Below are 19,953 nucleotides of genomic sequence, written 5' to 3'. Positions count from 1 at the left end.
CTGTGAAGTGTTTGCCTTCCCATTTCTGCATTTAGTAAAGGCTTAGAAATGGCGCTGTTACTTTAGCACAGTGGACAGGGCAGTAATCTCCTCTTGTAGATGAGCTTTTTAATACTAAGTGGCAAAGCAATCCCACTTCTCACTGATTTCTATTCATCTTTAGAAAATATTAGATGAATGACAGATGATATCTTTTATCTTTTAAAAAAATTTTTTTTATCTCTGCAGAAATTCCATTTGTGCATACGAGTATAAAGTTAGGAAAATCAAATTGCATGTCAGAGGCAAGCTCTTCAGTAAGCACTGCAGGGGCTGAGGCTGGGGAGTGGAGTCTCCCATCAATCACTTACTGACTCCACAAAGTCAGTTGACCTTAGAGGGTCCCTGGGCTGAGGAAGCTAACGCACTTGGAAACAGGGAGCTGGCTATTTTCTTTACTTCAAGTCTAGTTCTGAAACTGAATTCAAAGAGGGGGAGAAAATGTGGACACTCTCTGGGAACGTTAATTTTACCGAACATCATGTAGGGTCTGAGGAGCTTCAGGGCGAATTTTTTCTGTGTGGTCTTTTTTTTTTTTTTTTAATTTGGCTCAATGGCTCTGGTCTCAATGGTCCCCAATTATGACTCATGAGGCACCAGAAGCCCAGGACTTGCAATTTCTGTTTTTGTTTTAGTGATTTATTAATCTTCATTAGTCTTTTAAAATCAGGATCACCAGGTCAGGATGCGGAGAGAAAAATGAAGTAGGCAAGAGTCTTGAGTGAGGAAAAGTTAAGAGAAACAGCTTTGTTTTTAGTGTGTGCGTGTGTGTGTGTGTGTGTGCGTGTGTGTGTGTGTGTGTGTGTGTGGTGTGTGTGTGTGTGTTTGTGTGGTGTGTGTGTGTTTGTGTTTGTGTGGTGTGTGTGTTTGTGTGGTGTGTGTGTGGTGTGTGTGGTGTGTGTGTTTGTGTGTGTGTGTGTGGTGTGTGGTGTGTGTGTGTGTGTGTGTGTGTGTGTGTGTATGTGTGTGTGTGTGTGTTTTAACTGACTCAAAGTGACTTTATTAATCTGGGTTGTGGTCTTGGTTAGAATGGAGAACATATATTGTGCCAAAGCCCATTCTGCTTTTGAAAGTCCTGGGTGTACGATAGGGAGAGGGAGGAGTTTGGGGAGATCGTATTTCTCAAGAGTCCCTTGACATTGCACAGGAAGAGTGGAGTGATTGCAAAGACTCTCTGGAGAAATACCTCAGCTCTCACAGAGACCCTGCCCTTTCTTAAGATGAAGACTGTGCAAAGTGTGGAAGCAGATGGGGGAGGCCATCTGTCCTGGGACATTAGAGGACATTCCTATGCAGGGTGGAGAAGTATGCCCTGTGAATCCCGAGAACCTTTGCAGCTTTTCATGTGTTAAATTCCTTTAAGTAAAGGATTGGACCTGGAGCCCTAGATTTTATTAGAGTGAATTTCATAGAGAAAGGGATATACAAATATGTTTTTTTTGTTCTATTTCTCTCAGCCCTCTATGTAGATACTTGACCATTACTATTGATTTTTCTTTCATTTTTTTTTTTATATGTTTGCTTTGAACTCAGAAGTCATGCCTGAGTATCCTTGCCTTGTCATGCTTCAGGAACACGTAGGTGGCTTAAATACAGCAGCATCCTGAAGAGACCCTTATAGTACAGTAAATAAATGCCTCTTACTGCAGAGGAAACATATGAGTTGTAGATTGCTCAGACAAACCGGGTTAAAAATATTCATTTCACAAGGAGATGCTAAACGAAAGAGACGCGTATCGTTGCTCTCCTGACAATTCCTTGCTTGGAAGTGACATCTCCCAAGGGCTGCCCAAATTCCTGGTGCAGGCCTGGAGAGGAGACAGCTGACTCTCAGCTGCTGAGAACAATTCCAGCCTCCCTCCCTTCACCAAAGAAGACACTGGGAGGGCAGGGCAGGCAACCAATGCCAGCCACTTACTTCAAGTTTCTGGATTTGAGAAGTCAGTGGGTCCTGGGCCAAGAGGAAGCCCTTCACCACCCAGTGGGGGTATTTGGAGTATGAGATTCACTTTGCCAGAGAGAACTCTTGAAACTGGCCTCCTGTGTACCAAAATACATCTTTCTTCAGAGATCTTCCCTGAATCTTCTGGAAGGACAGTGGTGTCTGCTGTCCAGTCTGCAGTCTTGCCTTGCTTCCTCTTGCCGTGACAGTTGGGTTTCTCCTGCAATCTGATCTTAATGCTTCCCTTTGAAGTGCTGATTTCCAGCCTTGAGAGGAGCTTTGGAAGTCTTGGCTAGGGCTGGACTGGGACCCTGGCTTGGGGCCTTACTATTCAAATGACTTTGAATGAGTTGTTTTTAATCTTAGTTTCTTAACTAGTAAAGCACGTCAACACACCTGCTTGTCGTGGCCAGAGGGTCTCTAGTGTCCTCGAACCCTTGCCAAGTCACCTTGTCTTTTCACATAGTGCCCTTCACTGGCTTGGAACAAACCCACACACCCTCTTGTCTTTTCCCCCTAGTGTTGAACTCACAAGCAGGTGCTTGGCTGTTTTTCACATGATTTCTGGGGACTGGGCACTCATTCTTGTCCCCCCAACCCAAGCCTACCTTCTTAGTATTAAAAATTAACTTCGTTACTTCATATAAAGTATCTAGAACGGGGTCCAACGTGCAGCAGCCACCGTGTGGTTAATTGGCCGTGTGGTATCCTGTGGCTGCGGTTGCTCCTAGTGCTGTTGGCGTCTAAACTGTAAAAACATCTGCTTCGGGGACCTTTTCTGGAACCTTTCATCCCTCCACTACTGCTCTTAAAATGTCGCAAAATGTCCTCTAATGGAGGCAGGCGATTCCCCCGTAATGCCTATCACTCTCTTTGCAGGGGAGTAAATAAACTTCGAAGGTCCTAATGGAAATGAGCGCCAAAGATGAATGGATGAACTAATTTGCAATCCACTAGCTGCAGTTAGCAGGGAGAGCACTAATAAATAGCATATGTCATGTTCTGTCATTGCTCAGACTGCTTAGAAATTCTTACGGATTTGAGTAATTACGCACAGAGAGGAGAAAATAGCGTCACTTAGCGATTATGAATTTGTATTTAGAAGCTCCAATAGCACCAACTGCAAAATTATTGTATTTATGTAGGTCATTAACGAAATGGTTGGCAAATGCATATTTCTAAAGAAGCGGTGGGCTTCCTAAGTATCGGCTGCAAACAGCAAGGATATATGATACGGGGGAGGCTTAAAAGAAATTCAAGGCAAAATATTAGCACTTAATCTCTCTGCCTGGTGGGACTCTATGTGCACTTTTATATGAAAAGACCCCTGTTGTTTATTTAGTGCTCCCTATATTCGCGGAATACTTAGCATCTTTTAAAAATAGCTGTTGGCTTTACACTCCATTTGTATTCTGACCAAATATTTTCATTACTCTCCTTTGAGATCCAGGGAGCTGGTCTGTGCTTTGTTTGTGAATTCTAATACATTTAAAGATTGTAATTATAAAACTACATTCCAAGTGGCGCATATCGTAATTTGCTGTTGCTTATATTTGCCCAGAGCTGCCAATATATGGAGACTGGAGTTGACCAAAGATCTGAGTGTGAGTCTTCTCAATTTAGGGGGACAAACTTCTAAAATCTCCTTCCTGAAGAATACAATATTTTTCTTTTTTTTGGTTAATGTGCAAAATGATGGGTTGTATTATGATATTGTCATGTCTATGTCATATGGTAATGTGTGTTTATGTATGTGTGTGTCTATATATGTGTTGTATGTGTGTGTTGTATGTGTGTGTGGTATGTGTATATGTGTATAGGTGTGTGGTGTGTGTGGTGTATGTGGTGTATGTGTGGTGTACGTGTATATGTGTGTGTTGTATGTGCATATGGTGTATGTGTGTGTTGCGTGTGTCTGTGTACATGTGTGTGTGTTATATGTGTGGTTGGTGTATGTGTGTGTGCTTCTGTGTGGTGTATGTGTGTGTAATATACATGTGTGTGTATATGTGTGCATGTGCGTGTGCGTGTGTGTGTGTTTCTGGATGGTGTATGTATAGTGTGTGTTGCGTGTGTCTGTGTACATGTATGTGTTATATGTGTGGTTGCTGTATGTGTGTGTGCTTCTGTGTGGTGTATGTGTGTGTAATATACGTGTGTGTATATGTGTATGCACGTGTGTGTGTTTCTGGGTGGTGTATGTGTATGGTGTGTGTATAGGTGTATTTGTGTGTCTTGTGTTTGTGTGTGTTGTGTGTGTATATGTGTGTAGTGTGTGTATGTGTGTAGTGTGTGTATATGTGTGTGCACATGTGTGTGTAGTGTGTGTCTATGTGTGTATGTGTGTAGTGTGTGTATGTGTGTATGTGTGTCCGTGTGTATATGTGTGTAGTGTGTGTATGTGTGTGTGTGTGCACATGTGTGTGGTGATCCTGTGAACTCTTGTGGTGCTCAGCTCTCTCTCTGTTTAAGTCCCTGTTTTTCTATCTCTTTTCTTTTGACCACAGATGGTCATTACTCTCCATTCTGCTTCCATGAAATCAACAAATTTAGCTTCTACATGTGAATGAGAATACGTAGGGTTTTTTTTTTGTCTCATTCCATTTTATATACTGTCTGTCCATTATGTCAATTCTGTTCCACTTTTTTGCAAATAATGAGATTTGAAGGTTTTTTTTTAATGCCTAAATCGAGTTCTGACTTCTCCAAGTAACACTGAAACTTGCAAAAAGTGTGCTGTGCCTTATACCCTGAGTCCTTTGTAGCTCTCATCTGCCTTTTTTTGGTGACTGTGGTCATGGTCATGGTTACAAATCTCTGGCTAGAAAGCAAGTTTTGCCACCCTTAACCAAGTGAATGATTGCCAGGAAGTCATCTCTCTGCAGGCAATTCCCTCCCCTGTGATGTCTCCACCTGCGTTTGATAAGACTATAAAGTTTTATTCACTGTTTTACAAAGCCTCACCTCCCCCTCGGAGATGTAATGAACAGCACTGAGTCAGGTTTGGTGGCCATTCTCAGAGGCTCTAGTGCAGAGCTGTATCTTGTCACAGTGGCCAGGCTGGAGTATGTGGCCACTTGACCAATCTCCAACTTTTATCGACCTTCAATGTTTATTAGAAATATAACCACGATCTCCAGCAAAAATGCATCCTTTATATGTCTTATAGGATGCTAAAGGTATCTGCAAGACAAACCTTCATAGGAAGGTCACACAGTCAATCCCTTAGGATTGTTGAAGAGGGAGAAGGTGACTGGTGTTATTTTCGGAAGCCCCCAGTATGTTCAAGATGTGAATCCTTCAACCGAGTGTATTTTCTTTTAATTGAGACTCTATTTCTGGGAGCTTACAGTCTGCTGATATCAGTTCATTAGTGAATGTTACGAGTAAGCCATGTGGATAGCCACAGCCATGACTGAAGTATTTCAGGTAGACATATGTGCATGTGTGCAGATGAAGCAGCAGCAGAAATACCATAGATAAATCTAACTCAGCCTCATCGTCTGCAGTCTGACTCTACCTGCAGATAAAGCGACCAAAAGTAACCACAGAGTAGACGCATTGTGCTGTTAGGTATCAGATTACCTGGAAGCTATACTTAAAAACCATTCTTGTTTTAATACTTTTGATTTTGTCCCACGTACAGCGCTGTTTTCCTCATTCCAATCAGTTTATCATAGATGTTAAACATTTCTTCTCACAAGTCTTTTCTCTGTTTCTCAATATGCTAAATGGCTACCTGATAGGTTGGTAGGGAAAGAGGGATGCTCTTACAATGGTGATTCCTGTGATATTTTCTTCTTTTCACTTCTGCATGAGATTAAAGATCTTTAACTGTAACACTTGCCTTCGTATTTTTCCATCAGTTGGCAAGTAATTACTGCTTCCCACATGGTTTCTAGCACCTTCCTTGTCTTCACCAGTTGCTAGTTTTTAGTATTTGTCTCTGCTATGACCTATCTATTATAGAAAGATACTTCACCTTGTCGTAAGCCCAGAATTGGAGGGAATCTCCACAAGCTGGTTTGCTGTCATCGCCCTTCAAGTTTATAGGCAGTCTTGTTGTCTTTGGGTGTTGATGAAATTTGTATTGTAATTTAGGGAGTTGGTGGCCCTAACCTTTATTGGTTCAATTTAAGACAGAATACATGCCAATATTTTATAGGGTATATTTGTAGGGGTGAAATTGTTAAATTAGAGAAACTGAAATCACTAAGGGATAGTGGCCCCTGTATTGTTACCCCAATCTCGGACAGTCCTTCTGCAAATGACATGTATATGTCCCTTGTTTTTGTGACAAGGTTTCCTCATATGAATAATAAAGATCATATATGTTTATATGTGTGTATGTATATATAAGGTTTGAGACACAAATCCACATCTTTTTAAAAAGTATAATTATGTGTCCAGATGTCCTAAAAAGTAGCACACTGAATAATATGTATTATTATTTTGTTTTTATTATTTGAAATTTCTGAAATGTGTGCTCTGGCTTGGGGTGAGAAATGAGACGTGGGAGCTCTCATTCAGTACAGGGATGCTAGACTTCAAATGCCACCTCCGCACAGCCTCTGCCTTCCATCTATTATTCAAATCTTATTTCCCAGCTTCTCCTCTTATATAGGAAATTAGAAAGAAATAGAAAAGCAAAAATCCCCACTTCTAGATCCCACTCTGAAGAAAGATATTTGCTTTTATTTTTTTTCAGTAAACTTCTCAATATGATACATTTTAGAACTGGTTGTCATGCTTTAGAAAATTAATTAAATGGATTACATTGTATCAGCGCAGATATCCTACTTAGTGAGATGATATTTCCAGTCTGTATAAATCTCTTGCTCCTGTGCTGGGAGGATCTGCTAGACACGACAGTATCAGACAGTTAACTTCTTTCTATTAGTTAGGCTTCACTTCACAGATACCTTTTCTGTACCAACAGTTTCCCATCTTTTTCTAGTAGTAAAGATCAGATTCTTTTGTAAGTTTGTTGATACATAACTTAAGGTCACTTAAAAAACTTAATTATGCTTCATTTCCAGGCATGTTTGTTTTTGTTCTTTTGGTTTTGTTTGTTTGTTTGTTTGTTTTTACGTTTTAGGCATTCTGCCCAGTGGTGACTCTTGTCTCTGCTCCCCACTGGAGCTGACCATCTCTAATCCGAGTCTCCAGTGAAGGGCATCATTATAAACTCAGATTTTCTATTCTCTTTTAACAAAATAATTAGGTTTTTTTTTTTTTTTTACAAGAATCTGCAAGTGTGCTTAGCATCTAATGTTACAGGATATATGGAGAGTTCTCAAATCCTGAATGTACAGTTCCTATGCACTTGGTGAAAGTAGAGAGAGCGAACTCAAGTCGAATTGCCTTCGCACAGCGTAGAAGCCAGAAAGAGGACGACCCAGGCGGCCCGGAATGTTGGTGTGGCTTAACTTAACACAAACCTTACAGCCATCCTACTTGACTCTCTCCATTAGGATGGAATGACCTCTCATGTCCAGTGACATTTAAATGTCTGTCTGTAGCCATGCTTCACAGCTTGGGAGAGTTTTATCTTATGGGCCAGTCCCACCAAATTTTAACCATATCCACTTTTCTGAAAGATGACTAAGAGGAGGAAGTTATTGTGACCCATGCTTCTTCTGTAAGATGTCTGTTTGGTCTGGGCCTGGCAGGAAGCCAGACTGTCCTCAGTGATGCGCAGGGTGAGTTAATGGCTCTAATGGCATCAGCTAGCACATTGGCTGGAATGATAATTACATGCAATTTTCTCCTTATGACTTCAGGAGACGGCAGAGAAAACCGTAACTCTTTCCTGTTAAGAATATGTGTAAAGGAACCTGGACTTGTTGAGTAAGAACAGTTGCTGCTCAGCTTGGAAGACCTGGGTTCAGATCTCTAGCATCCGTAAAAGACGGTGGCATGGCCCTGCATTCTCTTGTAAGCCCAGCACTTGATGAGCCCGTTCAGTGGGGTTTGATGATGGTTGGTCTAGTCCAGTCTCAGGACAAACGCTGTCTCAAAGAAATGAGACAGAGAGTGAGGTTAGACAGAGAACGGCCTCCCTTGGCTGCTCTTAATGTTGGGGTATGTGCATCTTCCTACACAGGTATGCATACACCACGCGCACACATGCACACATATGGATATATGCATATATGCACATATATATATATACACATACACATATGTACACAGGGACACACCTATATATACATGCACACATGCACACATATAACACACACACAAACCCACATACATACATAATACCACACATACAAACAGACACAAAAATACGTAAAAGAACCTTCTCTAAGGAACATGGAAAATGTAAATATAAATCAAGATTAAGATATTTTGATAGTAAAAGGGTTCCGTTTTTATGACAAATATACAAAACGATGCTTTTGCTTTTGTCTGAGATGCACATTAGTTACCTTGGTTAGTTCGTTTCTGATCCGAGTTTCATTATTTTTTAGAGTCTTAGGTGAACTGTTACTCTTAAGATTCGAGTGAGATATTTTAGATAGCTCCTTCAGTCTGATCTAAGATTTGAAATTCTAAAGAGGTTCTTATATCACTTCTGGAAGCCTGGGTCATGGGATTCTGTTTTCCATGGCTTCACCCCTTCATCATGCAAAACGATCCATCGCCCATGACTGAGTGGGGTCAGGAGCAGCTGTAGAGATAAGGCAGAGCTCATCAGTCCGCTGTGGGCGCAGTGAAACCCACCAGTAAGCAACTCCCCACGAGAAACAAAACAAAGAACGGCTTATGTCTGAGCTTGGGCGGTTTCAAGTTTTACCATAATGTAAATACGACTTCAGTTGGGAATTTTATTTTTCACTACATTTATTCTCAATTACTTTGTTCAGTGGTTTCGTTAAGATCGTGTATCTAACTCTAAGTGCAGAGGACGGGGATTTTGCTGGAAAAGAAACCGGGGCTGGAGAGATGGCTGCAAGGTTAAGAAGCTACAGTTGCTCTCCCAGAGTCATTCCAGGTTCAATTCCTAGCACTCACATTGTAGCTCGCCACTGTCTGTAACTCCCATTCCAGGGGGTTAGACACCCTCAGACAGGCATGAGAAACACCAGTGATCTCTCCCCCCAAAAATCAACCAACAAAAACAAAACAAAACAAACACAAAGACAAAACAAACAAAAGCAGAAATGTCTCTCATTCTGCAGCTGGTGTGACAGCAGGAAAGAGTGTTAGAACAAATTTGCATTAATAAAACGAGAGTTTTTATTTCGTTTTTAAGATTTCCAAAGTCTGTGAGATTCCACTGCTAGACAAAGAGCTACAGGCTACGAGTGACTGCTGAGAGAGGGCGAAACAGTCTTCCCCGGGGTGAAGCCCTGATTGGTGATGTATTATCAAGTGGTCAGCGCTGAATCTACAAGAAAGCAAACTTGTCAGCCTGCATGCTTGTATATATGTAAGAATAAGGAAGAAGACCCTGTCAGCCCGAGAGTGGGAGGCGTGGGCGGGGCTGGAGAGAGGACAGGGAAGCCAATGACATAATTATATTATAATAAAAGTATTTTAAAAAATTGAATAAAAACCCATAGCTTGTTGTGTACCTTCTGGGAGAGGTCAAACACGAAGCTGACAGGGCCGTGTTATCTTATCAAACTTTTACCTTAATCCACCCTATTTAAAATGACTAACCAGACAGACTTTTCAACCTGTGGGGTGTGTTACTTTTACTTTTTTTATTGCTGTGTCCACAGTACCAAAGAGTAAGCAACCAAAGAAGTGAATGGTTCATTATGGCTTCACTGGAGGAGATAGATTCTGTCCGGAAGTGGGGGGTGTTGCAGCAGGGGCATGGAGCTGCTGGTCCTGTTTTATCTGTAGCCAGAAAATAGGGAGTTGGGTGGATGCCAGTTCTCAGACCTCTTTGTCTTTTCATTCCGGCTCTGACCGCATTTCACAGAATTAGGTGGCAGCCCTTTAAGGTGCGTCTTCCTACCTCAGCTAGCCCGGAAACTCCTCCACTGACTTTCCCAGCGGTTTGTCTTCTAGGTGGTTTGGTATCTTGGAAGTCGACAGTCAGTATTAACCATCCCACCCAACAAGGATGCCCTCCTGTTTGTGGCATCAGAGGGAGTGACTTCAACATGTGTGAGGTCAAAGTCTTTGATCCACAGGATGTCAGGCACCACCTGGCCAGTGTCATGGGTACAGTAGGATTGGGCGCTTACTGGCATGATGAGTTTGTACTGCCTGGATTCATAAACTTTGCTGGTTTTCTCTCTCTCTCTCTCTCTCTCTCTCTCTCTCTTTCTCTCTCTCTCTCCCCCCCCTTCCTTCCCTCCTATCTCTCTCCTTCCTTCCTTCATTTCCCTTCCTGCCTTCTATGTATGTATGTATGAATGTATGTATATATGTATGTATGTAAGTTTGTATACCATGTGTATGCTTGGTGCCAAAGGAAGCCAGAAGAAGGCTTCAGATCCCCTGAATCTGGGGTTACAGAAACCTTGGGTTATAGTACACTTGGGTACCGGGATTTGAACCAGGTCCATGTGTGTGCTTCGAGCAGCTTCCACCCCTCTTCTCTGCTTTTCCCCGAGTTATCGTGAGTTTTATTTATTTACTTTTCTATTACGAGGTACTTTTTATTAGTACATTCCTGTTATCTCCACCCCCTTTTGTTACTTTGAGGAAGAATCTCATATAGTCCAGGCTGACCTCAAGCTCACTGCATACCCAAATCTAATATTGACCTTTGCGTCCTCCTACCTCCACTGCCAAATGCTGAGATTAGAGGCTACGTTTTAATAAACGCTTTACATCTGTGAAGTTATTTCTAAAGGCATGTAATCATAGACCTCTAGGGTGACCAATATTTCAGTAGTATGCATGACCACATATATATGCAAGGTCTTAGGTCATGCCATAAATTTCCTTCTCTGGTTCTACTGGTGTTAAACCTTTAGGGCATTGGGCATTTTATTTCTCCCTCTCTCAACACACACAGTGTTGGACTTGTGACAAATGGGTTGGTTTTGTATTTCATCTCTAATCTAACTTCCTGATGTTGCCCACTGCTACCCACCTTGATTTATGTGAAAATAAGCTTTTAGCCAGGCTAAATTTTACTGGTAGTTTTAAGACTATTTCAGATGAGCGTGATCTAAGCTGTGGGTTAGTGAACTTTAGCCCATGGCCTTCATCCAGCCTAGTCACATACTTTAGGTGTTCTTCCAGTGCAGTCCGGTAATCTGTTTGTTTTTTCATGTTTGACTGCTCTCTTGCTATAGTTACAGAATTGTGTGGTTCAAACAGAAGTTAAAGGAGTGTTTCCAAACTGGCTTTGCATAGATGTGTTTTTGTCACTCCTGATTTAAGGCACACTTCCTATTACTGGGCTAGTTACGTTGAAAAAAGGTTTCTTTCTATTTAAGATTTAGCTGTTAGTTACCTGTGCAGGGTCAAAACTGTATAGCCCATGTGTAAACTAAAAATTGGTGCAGGGATATAGAAAGTGTGCACTTTATAGAAATGTATTCGATGTGAGTCCCTTTACATGTGAGGGTTTTGACTAGTCCTCACACCCTTGTTTGGTGACTATTATTGTGTTGATATTAATGGGGGGCGAATAGAAGCTCAGGAAATGAATGTGAGAGAGCTTTGCATGCACTTAGCCACACTCTACGCTGCGTCTCAGCCAAGCTCTCGTCTCTCACCTAACTGTGTGGCCAGGTCCTGAAAATCCCTCAATCTTACTCATTGAGCCACAGTGCATTGGAATGTCACCGCTCTGAAGAGTGTGTAATTGAGCGTCTTACTCCATTCTGGTTAATCTGGTCACATTGTAGGATGGCTATGCAGTGAAAGAATAGCATTTGCTTTGAATCCTAGACAATTTAAAGAAGAAGTCTTACCAGCTCCAGAATATTGGATTATATAAATTAAAGATGTATTTTCAGTTAGAGGTGGAACCCCAGGAAGGAATAATTTGATAATCGATGGGTCTGTTTGAAATGACTTCTTTTCTCATCAATAGGAATTACTCCCACCTATCCATAAATGATAGCTCTTAATTCAGAGGAACCTCGCCAGGGTTTCCTTTCTTTTGCAAGGCGTCAGGCTGAGGTAATATTTTCACATACCAATTAATTGCAGGCCGCACAAAGAGTATTCTTCTGAGTCTGGATTGATTATCTTTTTAAAAGACTCATTTATAAATTTTCTAAGTTTTTATCCACTGAGCTCCTCAGCGGCACTAAATTAGAATGAATGACACAGGATTCATCCATTCTCTCGTAAAGGCATACATTTTTTGTGTGTACTTGAATATTTCTCGTGCGTGTGTATTTTAATTTTTGGATATGTATTGAGGAACAAGTGTTACTTGTCTTTATAGCTGACATGGACACACACTACCTGGGCATTGGTCCTGTCTGTCCATTCTCATTTGGTACCTTCGATATTCCCAGAAGTGTAGAGTTAACAGGAAACAGAAATCTATTTAAACATTCCAGCATTTTTCAGAGGAATGCTTTCGGAAAGCCATTTCTCTACTTTTCCCAATGAGATCTTTATTCTAGGAATAAAGATCTGCTCTGGTGAACTAGAACATCAATCCAGTATCAAGTCTCTCTCTCTCTCTCTCTCTCTCTCTCTCTCTCTCTCTCTCTCTCTCTCTAATTCTTCAGAATTAATTTGTTGAGGCATACCACTGGCTCCTTGGGCATTTTGACTTCATACCAGTGAATTTATATTGTAATTCCTTCTTTAGATTTAACTTTTGTTATTTTAATTGTGTGTTTTTGTGTGAGTATATTCACATGAGCATAGCTGCTCATGGAAGCCTAAGGCATTGGATCCCTTGGGAGCTGGAGCCGTAGGTATCTGGGACCCCTCCGCGCCCCTGCCCCCTGACCTTGCTGGATTCTTGCTTGTTATAGCACTGTATATGCCCTTAATCACTGAGCACCTCTCCAGCCCCTTATATTTGTGATTTATAATTAGAATAATTAAAGGAGATCTAGCCAATGCTTGTTTAATTTAATACTGTGGGTAGTGTAAATTTGTATACATTCATTTCTCTCTTGAAAATAAAGGAAGAAGGATCGTTGGATGTGGATTGCCACCTAAGTGAAGAAATCTGTCTTATTGATTAGTTCACAACTAGTCAGGGTTGATTTTGCATTTCTCTAAAAATCATCATACGGTTATACTAAGGACATCTACCGTATGTTCCAGCATATATTCCATGACCGTGCATATGCTTTTCTAGGGGAATATAGTTTTCTCCCATGCTTAAATCTAACAAAGTTTTCCATGTTTACAAGTAAATGGAGCTTGTTGCGTGAAGGCAGTAAGTTGCATGGGTGATAATTCTGTTTGTCTCCAGAATTTATACTTGGTCAGCAAATGATAAACAGATGAGGGCCCTGGATGGAATGATGGTGACGATTCTCCTACAGCGTCTTTTCAAAGCCTACCCTTCACAGGTCATGCAGAGTAACCTGCCCAGACCTTAATGACTCTTTTTTTTTTCCTGGCTCAAACTTAAAATTAATCAGATCCTGGGTGTTGTTAAAAAGCCCTTACTCTGGGGCAGAGGAAGTAGCTTAGTTGGTATAGTACTTAGCATGTACTCTTTCCAGGGCTCTATCCCCCAGGCCACAGACACTGGGTGTATTGACAGGCCTGTACTTCCTGAACTTGGCCAGTGGAGGCAGCCTGGGCTACGTAGGACCCTGTTTCAAAACTTTACAAAACAAACCAAAAAAAAAAAAAAAAAAACAAAAAACAACAGCAAAAACCAAAACACATGAGAAGAAAATGAACAAAAAATGCACAGTTTGGCTTTAGAGAGGATTTGAATTTTGAAACAGTGCCTTTGTATCTATCCTCTCTTTCTCTCTCTCTCTCTCTCTCTCTCTCTCTCTCTCTCTCTCTCCATGTATGTATGTGTTTATGTATGTGTGGATGTATGTATCTATCCACCTATCAATAATTTGTTTATCTATATATCTATTAATCATCTATCAATCGTTTACCTAATATATATCTATTAATATCTATCATCTATATCACCTGTTTATCTATTTATCGAACAATCATGTTTCCTCTATCATCTATATAACTATCATCTATCTTATTATCCATCTATTTATCAGCTAACAATCAATTATTCTAACACTATTGTCTGTCTGTCTGTCTATTTGTTGAGAGAGAGAGGGAGAGAGAGAATAAAAATTTGGTGAAGTTGAGATTTTTGTCCTTTAATGTGGCTTTCTGAATTGAACTCAGGTTGTCAAGCTTAGTAGCATGTAGCCTCCTATTTTAAGCTACCTCACTGGCCTCTAAAGAATTTTAGCATAAATAAATTTTCTCTCAAATTTCCTCAAAGGATCACAACAAAGTAGGGATTCTCTGGCACAGGTCTTAGAAGTTCATGACTTTTGAGCACGTATTTTCATGTAAATTAGTGCCTATGAGCTTAGCTACCTGACAAAAGGAATATATTATGCCTGATTGTTGATATCATGGTATGTCCTATGTAAAGAGGTTGTTAATAAATGACGGTCAAGGAACCTCTAGGGGAGTTTACCTCTGGATCTCTAATCCTCTACATCTCCACAATCCTAGAACCTTAATGAGCCCACAGACTCCTTACTGTAGGAGTCACTGGCAAAGAACTCTAGAGAGCTGTACTTTGACAACTCCATTTTAATTTAGAGACAGAGCCTTACTGTATAGCATTGGCTGGGCTTGAACCCAGTGTATAGAACAAGCTAGCCTTGACTTCACAGATAGCCACCTGCCTCTGGATCCTAACTGCTTGGATTATAGATGGGTGCCATCACACCCTCAGTAGTTTTCTCTTAAATACTATGTTTTAGGAATGCGCATTTGAAGGATCATATACCATAGAAATCTATGCTTCGAAAGTCATGGATAGGAATATAGTGTGGTATAATTTGTTCCAGATCTATGGTCTGGTTAGAACTGGGGATGAGGCCCGATGGTTGAGCCCTTCTCTAGCATATATAAGACCCACCTTGTTCCCTGTCCCTCCTGCCAACAAAAATCCAATTGGACAGGATGAGAGGTACGCAGTGTGCTATGTGTTATAAGCTGGAAACATGTTCCTGCCTCAGTTTATCTTAGTCCCTTTTGTGTTCCACGTGCTGCTAGATGTATAATTTTCTCAGTGTACCTCTGGATAAACTTTTAGGGGTTTCAATAAAACTGTAGATTGAACTGTCTGGTTTCTTTCTATGGCATCAGAAACCATTCATGTTAAGTTGTCTCTGCCTGACTCCCCCTCCATATGTGTCATAGCTGCTCCTCAGAAATGTTTTGGGGCCCTAACGGTGCCATACTTCTTTATGCATTTGTTACTTTCCTCCCCCTTTCCCTGTTTGCAATCTCGGTGTTCACGCACCGCTTTTGTTTTCTCCTCAGTAAGAAGAAGCAAGGCTCAGGAAAGGCTTCCACAAGTATTTCAGTTGGAATGGAAGAGGAGGTCATTAGAAAAAGACAGATAGTGCATTCCCCTAGATGCGGGGTTGGACATCTTGAAAGGCATACTGTGTTTCTTTGCTTGGTGTGCCTTCCCTTCTTTAGGTGTACCTTAGTGAGTGTAGTCTGTTTTTTGTTTTTTTGTTTTTTTTTTTTCAGAATTTTGTTCATCTTGTTATCACCTGTATCACATGGACTATTTTGTATCATTCATCAGCCTAGAGTTTTTGTTATATTATTATTATTATTATTATTATTATTATTATTATTATTATCTTCTTTTTCTTCTTCTTCTTTCTTCTTCTTTTTCTTCTTCTTCCTCTTCCTCTTCCTCCTCTTCCTCCTCCTCCTCCTCCTCCTCTTCCTCCTCCTCCTCCTCCTCCTCCTCCTCCTCCTCCTCCTCCTCCTCTTCTTCTTCTTCTTCTTCTTCTTCTTCTTCTTCTTCTTCTTCTTCTTCTTCTTCTTCTTCTTCTTCTTCTTCATTATTGTTATTTATCTCTTCTCCCTTACACTTTGTCACTTCACTAGTTCCTAATACTTTTGAGCTAGAAATCCCCTTTACAACAATGATAGTAAGAACGTGCTAAGGAAGGTTTATCAATGTGCTTTCCATGTCCTCAGTAGCTTCGTGCTACCTCTTGGATTAGAACTTATAGAGACTGAATATTTGTCTTCAAGGATTTTTCTTATCCTGCAAGTCAAGCTGACCAGTCAATGATTTCAACATCGTCCTGACGCTTTGCTAATACAGTAGTGACATGCACTGTTGACACACTTACTTCTTATAGCTATTCCTCTTGTTACTGTTAATCAGAATGCTGGTCTGAAATTAGCCGTGTCTGTGAAGGGCAACCACTACAGCTCTTTGTCTCCCAAATGAGTCAATATCATTTCCACTGGTAGTTTAAATTTATATACATGGGGCCCCAGACCTGTGTGAAGCATAACGGGGGCCCTGCAAGGCATATATTACAAAGCTCTAAGTCTTTTGGGGTTTGTGACAGCAAACGATTTGTGAGAAAAAGTTGTCCTTTACGATGCAAAGATGCATTTCCTAGTACCCCTCTTTTGTTGGTTTGAGATGAATTCAATTAATTTTATAAGAAGTGTACATCGTCTTTCTTGAGACCCCTATTCAAGCCAGGTCATTTAAAGTATATTGAAAACGCTATAATCCACGTTCCATTTTTGAACTTTGGATTATAGCAAAGGATTTCTGTAGTCAAAGACTCAAGAATACCCATCGTGTGCTCTGCTTTTGAGAAGGATGTTGGGGGTGTGTTTTTCTCTGTCCCTTACAGTTTTGTCTTTGATGCGCCTGCTTTCTGCCCTTGCTGAAGCCTGTCTTTCCCTGTTATCCAAAGTGATAAACTCGTTGAGGAGAGTGGGAAGAAGAAAATGGTCCGAAGCGCACCACCTGTTCGCTGAGTTTGCTTGCCTTAGAATCCCCCAAGTTTTCCGCACAGATCTCCATGGACACTATTCAAATATTGAGCTACTTGAAAGGTTGTTGGCTTTTCCCATTGCAGCCACTGCCCGATTTTCATTAGTTGTAATCAGTTTTCTTTTGAGATGAGACATATAGGCCCCTTCTGTTTTCCCGATTTGAGTAAACGGTCAAGTTCACTGTGTACCCTTTAATAGGTGGGCTAAGAAGTAAAAGCAGTCCTTTTCTTTGTGCAGTAGAAGTCACATCTGAAAGGCAGCCGAGGGTAAACGTGACCGGTGCTCTTAAAACGTCACGTCATTAAGCAAAGGAAGCCTGGGGGTCTTGGGCTAATCTCATCCATCCTGAGCCTCAGGTTCTCTCACTTTACAACTGTGTTGAGTTTGAAAATAATCTAAACAATATCCCAGAAAAGCCTGTCCCAGACCTCAAGTACTGTTTACACCCTGGTAAGCTCTGTGCGATTTATTCACTGTGTGAGACATCATAGACACCTTTATTCCTGTTTTAGGTGCGTTCGTGCATTGTGCGTGCGCGTGGTGCAGCGGGTGCAGTGCGTGCGTGGTGCAGCCAGTGCGGCGGTTGCGTGCGTGGCGAGTGGGTGGCGCGTGCGTGGCGTAGCGTGGTGCGTGCAGTGTGTGAGTGTGCGTGCGTGCGTGCGTGCGCGTGGTGCAGCGGGTGCAGTGTGTGAGTGCACATGCGGCAGCTGTTGCGTGCATGGCGAGTGGGTGGCATGTGCGTGGCGTGGTGCGTGTGTGGTGCGTGTGTGTGTGTGTGTGTCCATGCGTGCGTGTGTGCGTTTGTGCGTGTGTTTATATTATCCAAGATAGGTGAGGCAGAGTTTCTCTCTGTAGCCTTGGCCATCCTGGAACTTGCTCTTTAGACCAGGCTGGCTTCTCACTCACAGAGATTCGCCTGCTTCTGCCTCTCAAGTGCTGCAGTTAAAGGCGTGCGCCACCACTGCCAAGCTCATGGACACCTTTTAAATCAAGGGATGGATGAGGCTAAAATATGGACCTCACGGTTTTGACCTTGCATTGCAAGGAAAGTTCTCACTTTCTATCCCTTTTCCTGTAACATTGGCAATGGTGTTTGGAGATTTATAAGCTGAAGGAAAGCTTCATCTTATATATCTTTTTAAAAATAATTCAAAACTTGGGCTTCCCATCTGGGGCTCTGACAAGTTGCGTATACTGAGGTTTCAATTTGTATTGGGTGAACTAAAGGGAGTAGAGATCAACAGGGCTGCCATGGACTAGTATGATCACAGTGCCATGCTAGGTTTATATTTTCGCCTAGCTCTTGCTGCTCAGGGCTTTTCTCACACACACAAAGGCTGTACAGACCGTCACCATGTTCCTCGCTTCCCTTTCTAGGTGGCTGCACTTTTGATGATGGGCCAGGGGCCTGCGACTACCACCAGGATTTATACGATGACTTTGAGTGGGTCCATGTCAGTGCGCAGGAACCCCATTACCTGCCCCCCGAAATGCCTCAAGGTAAGACATTTTATCCTAATTCGGTGTCTAAGGAATATTTCAGGAAAAAAAAAAGAATTTTTCACTTTATGTGTAACAATAGAAATTTGTTATGTTAAACCCACTCACTGGGCTATTTGGTCACATGTAAAAATCTTAAAATTTTTGTTACTTCTCCCTTAACACTATTTTATAACCTACAGCATTCTTCAAGACTTCTTAATACAACTTTCTGTGCTTTGCAAAAAAATATGTAACTTTGTAAACATTTGTTCTTTTGCCCTTACTAAGAAGTGAAAGTGATCAAGTAAAACTAGAAAGGAGGAAAAAGAAAAGAAGCCATAAATAGTCAAAGCTTATAGGAAAATATATTAAGCATGAGATTTCTTCATTTGGATACCTTTGATCATATCTCTCAGGTGTGGTCTAGTTAGATTCTAGGCAAGCAGTGGTCTCTGGTCAGGAGATGAATGCTCTCAATCTCATGAGTGAGTGAGCCAATTCTTCTGTAGAGAGAAACCTTGGAGATAACATGACCAAGCAGAGATGCTTTCTGGGTAAATGTTGTAGAAAAGGCGCAGAGATCTGTTTCTTACCGCCTAGGACTTCTTGTAGATACTGACTTTGATTTTATGAGATAGTGTATTTCCTGATTGCTTAAGACAGGTCATGAATTTTTTTGTAATTTGTGAAAACCACAACACAATAGCATTTCAATATATACGTTCCACATAATGAGGGGGTAGTGTTTTTTTTTTTTTTTCAGTTCTACATGTTAGTTTGGATCTAACTCTTAAGTTATCTGTTGATAACTTGATAACTGTTGATAACTTGAATAATTATAAGAATCAGAAACATACACACAAAATTTGAACCATAGTACCTAGGAGAACAGTGTTGTTTAGAAGGAAGCAAATGATTATATATAATATTATATGTTGTAAAAATAATATTCTTTCTCTATGCTTTAAATGATATAATTGATATTAATATTCTACAAGTAATTTCTTTTGAAGTACAATCTTAGTGTTTTATTATAATTACATAAAATTAGGTAAGATTGATTTTCCTACAAATTTAGCCTGTCCTTCGTAATTGATCGTGAGTTTTAGACATCGCCATTGGAAGTGCAAATGTCAATTATGGTGCTTAATTAAAAAACCTTGCTAATTGGCATGATTCATAAACACAAAAGGAGAAAGCGTTGATGATGATCAGTGGACTATGACAAGCTCTCAAAGCAAATAAAATAAAACCTAAATGATAGATATTCAGACAAGGGTGTAAATAATTCATTGAGTATGTTCTTGGGACTGTTTTTGCATGGTTCTATAGTTGCACGCTGGGATTAAGCCTTCTCCTTATTCTGAGCTGTAACTTCCCTTGTCTGAGTAGACAAATGGTAATTTTGAGGCTACACTAAGGCCCAGTTTTCTTGGTGTAGGAATATATTGGTGGGCAGTGCTTACTTGAGACCCCTGGTTTCTTATGCTTGACCCTGACACTTTGGGCAGATTCACTTCCTTTTGTGCATTGGCTTGTGGTCTTCCTTCAAAGGT

General features: G+C 41.0%; 1 protein-coding gene across 24 annotated transcripts in view; it reads left to right on the top strand.

Annotated features, from left to right (window-relative positions):
- Positions 1–19,953, top strand: part of Ptprk (protein tyrosine phosphatase, receptor type, K) — a 499,334-nt gene that overhangs the window by 115,616 nt on the left and 363,765 nt on the right. For all 24 annotated transcript variants that reach the window (XM_087567119.1, XM_087567108.1, XM_087567090.1 and 21 more), the window contains 1 exon segment: positions 18,293–18,415. In XM_087567119.1, the coding sequence (XP_087423245.1) occupies positions 18,293–18,415 (123 nt within the window).

The sequence above is a fragment of the Rattus norvegicus genome, chromosome 1, assembly GCF_021556685.1.
Source record: "Rattus norvegicus strain SHRSP/BbbUtx chromosome 1, alternate assembly SHRSP_T2T, whole genome shotgun sequence".
Taxonomy (NCBI): domain Eukaryota; kingdom Metazoa; phylum Chordata; class Mammalia; order Rodentia; family Muridae; genus Rattus; species Rattus norvegicus.
Note: the sequence above shows the minus strand (reverse complement) of the source record. Positions and strands in the feature narration are given on the sequence as shown.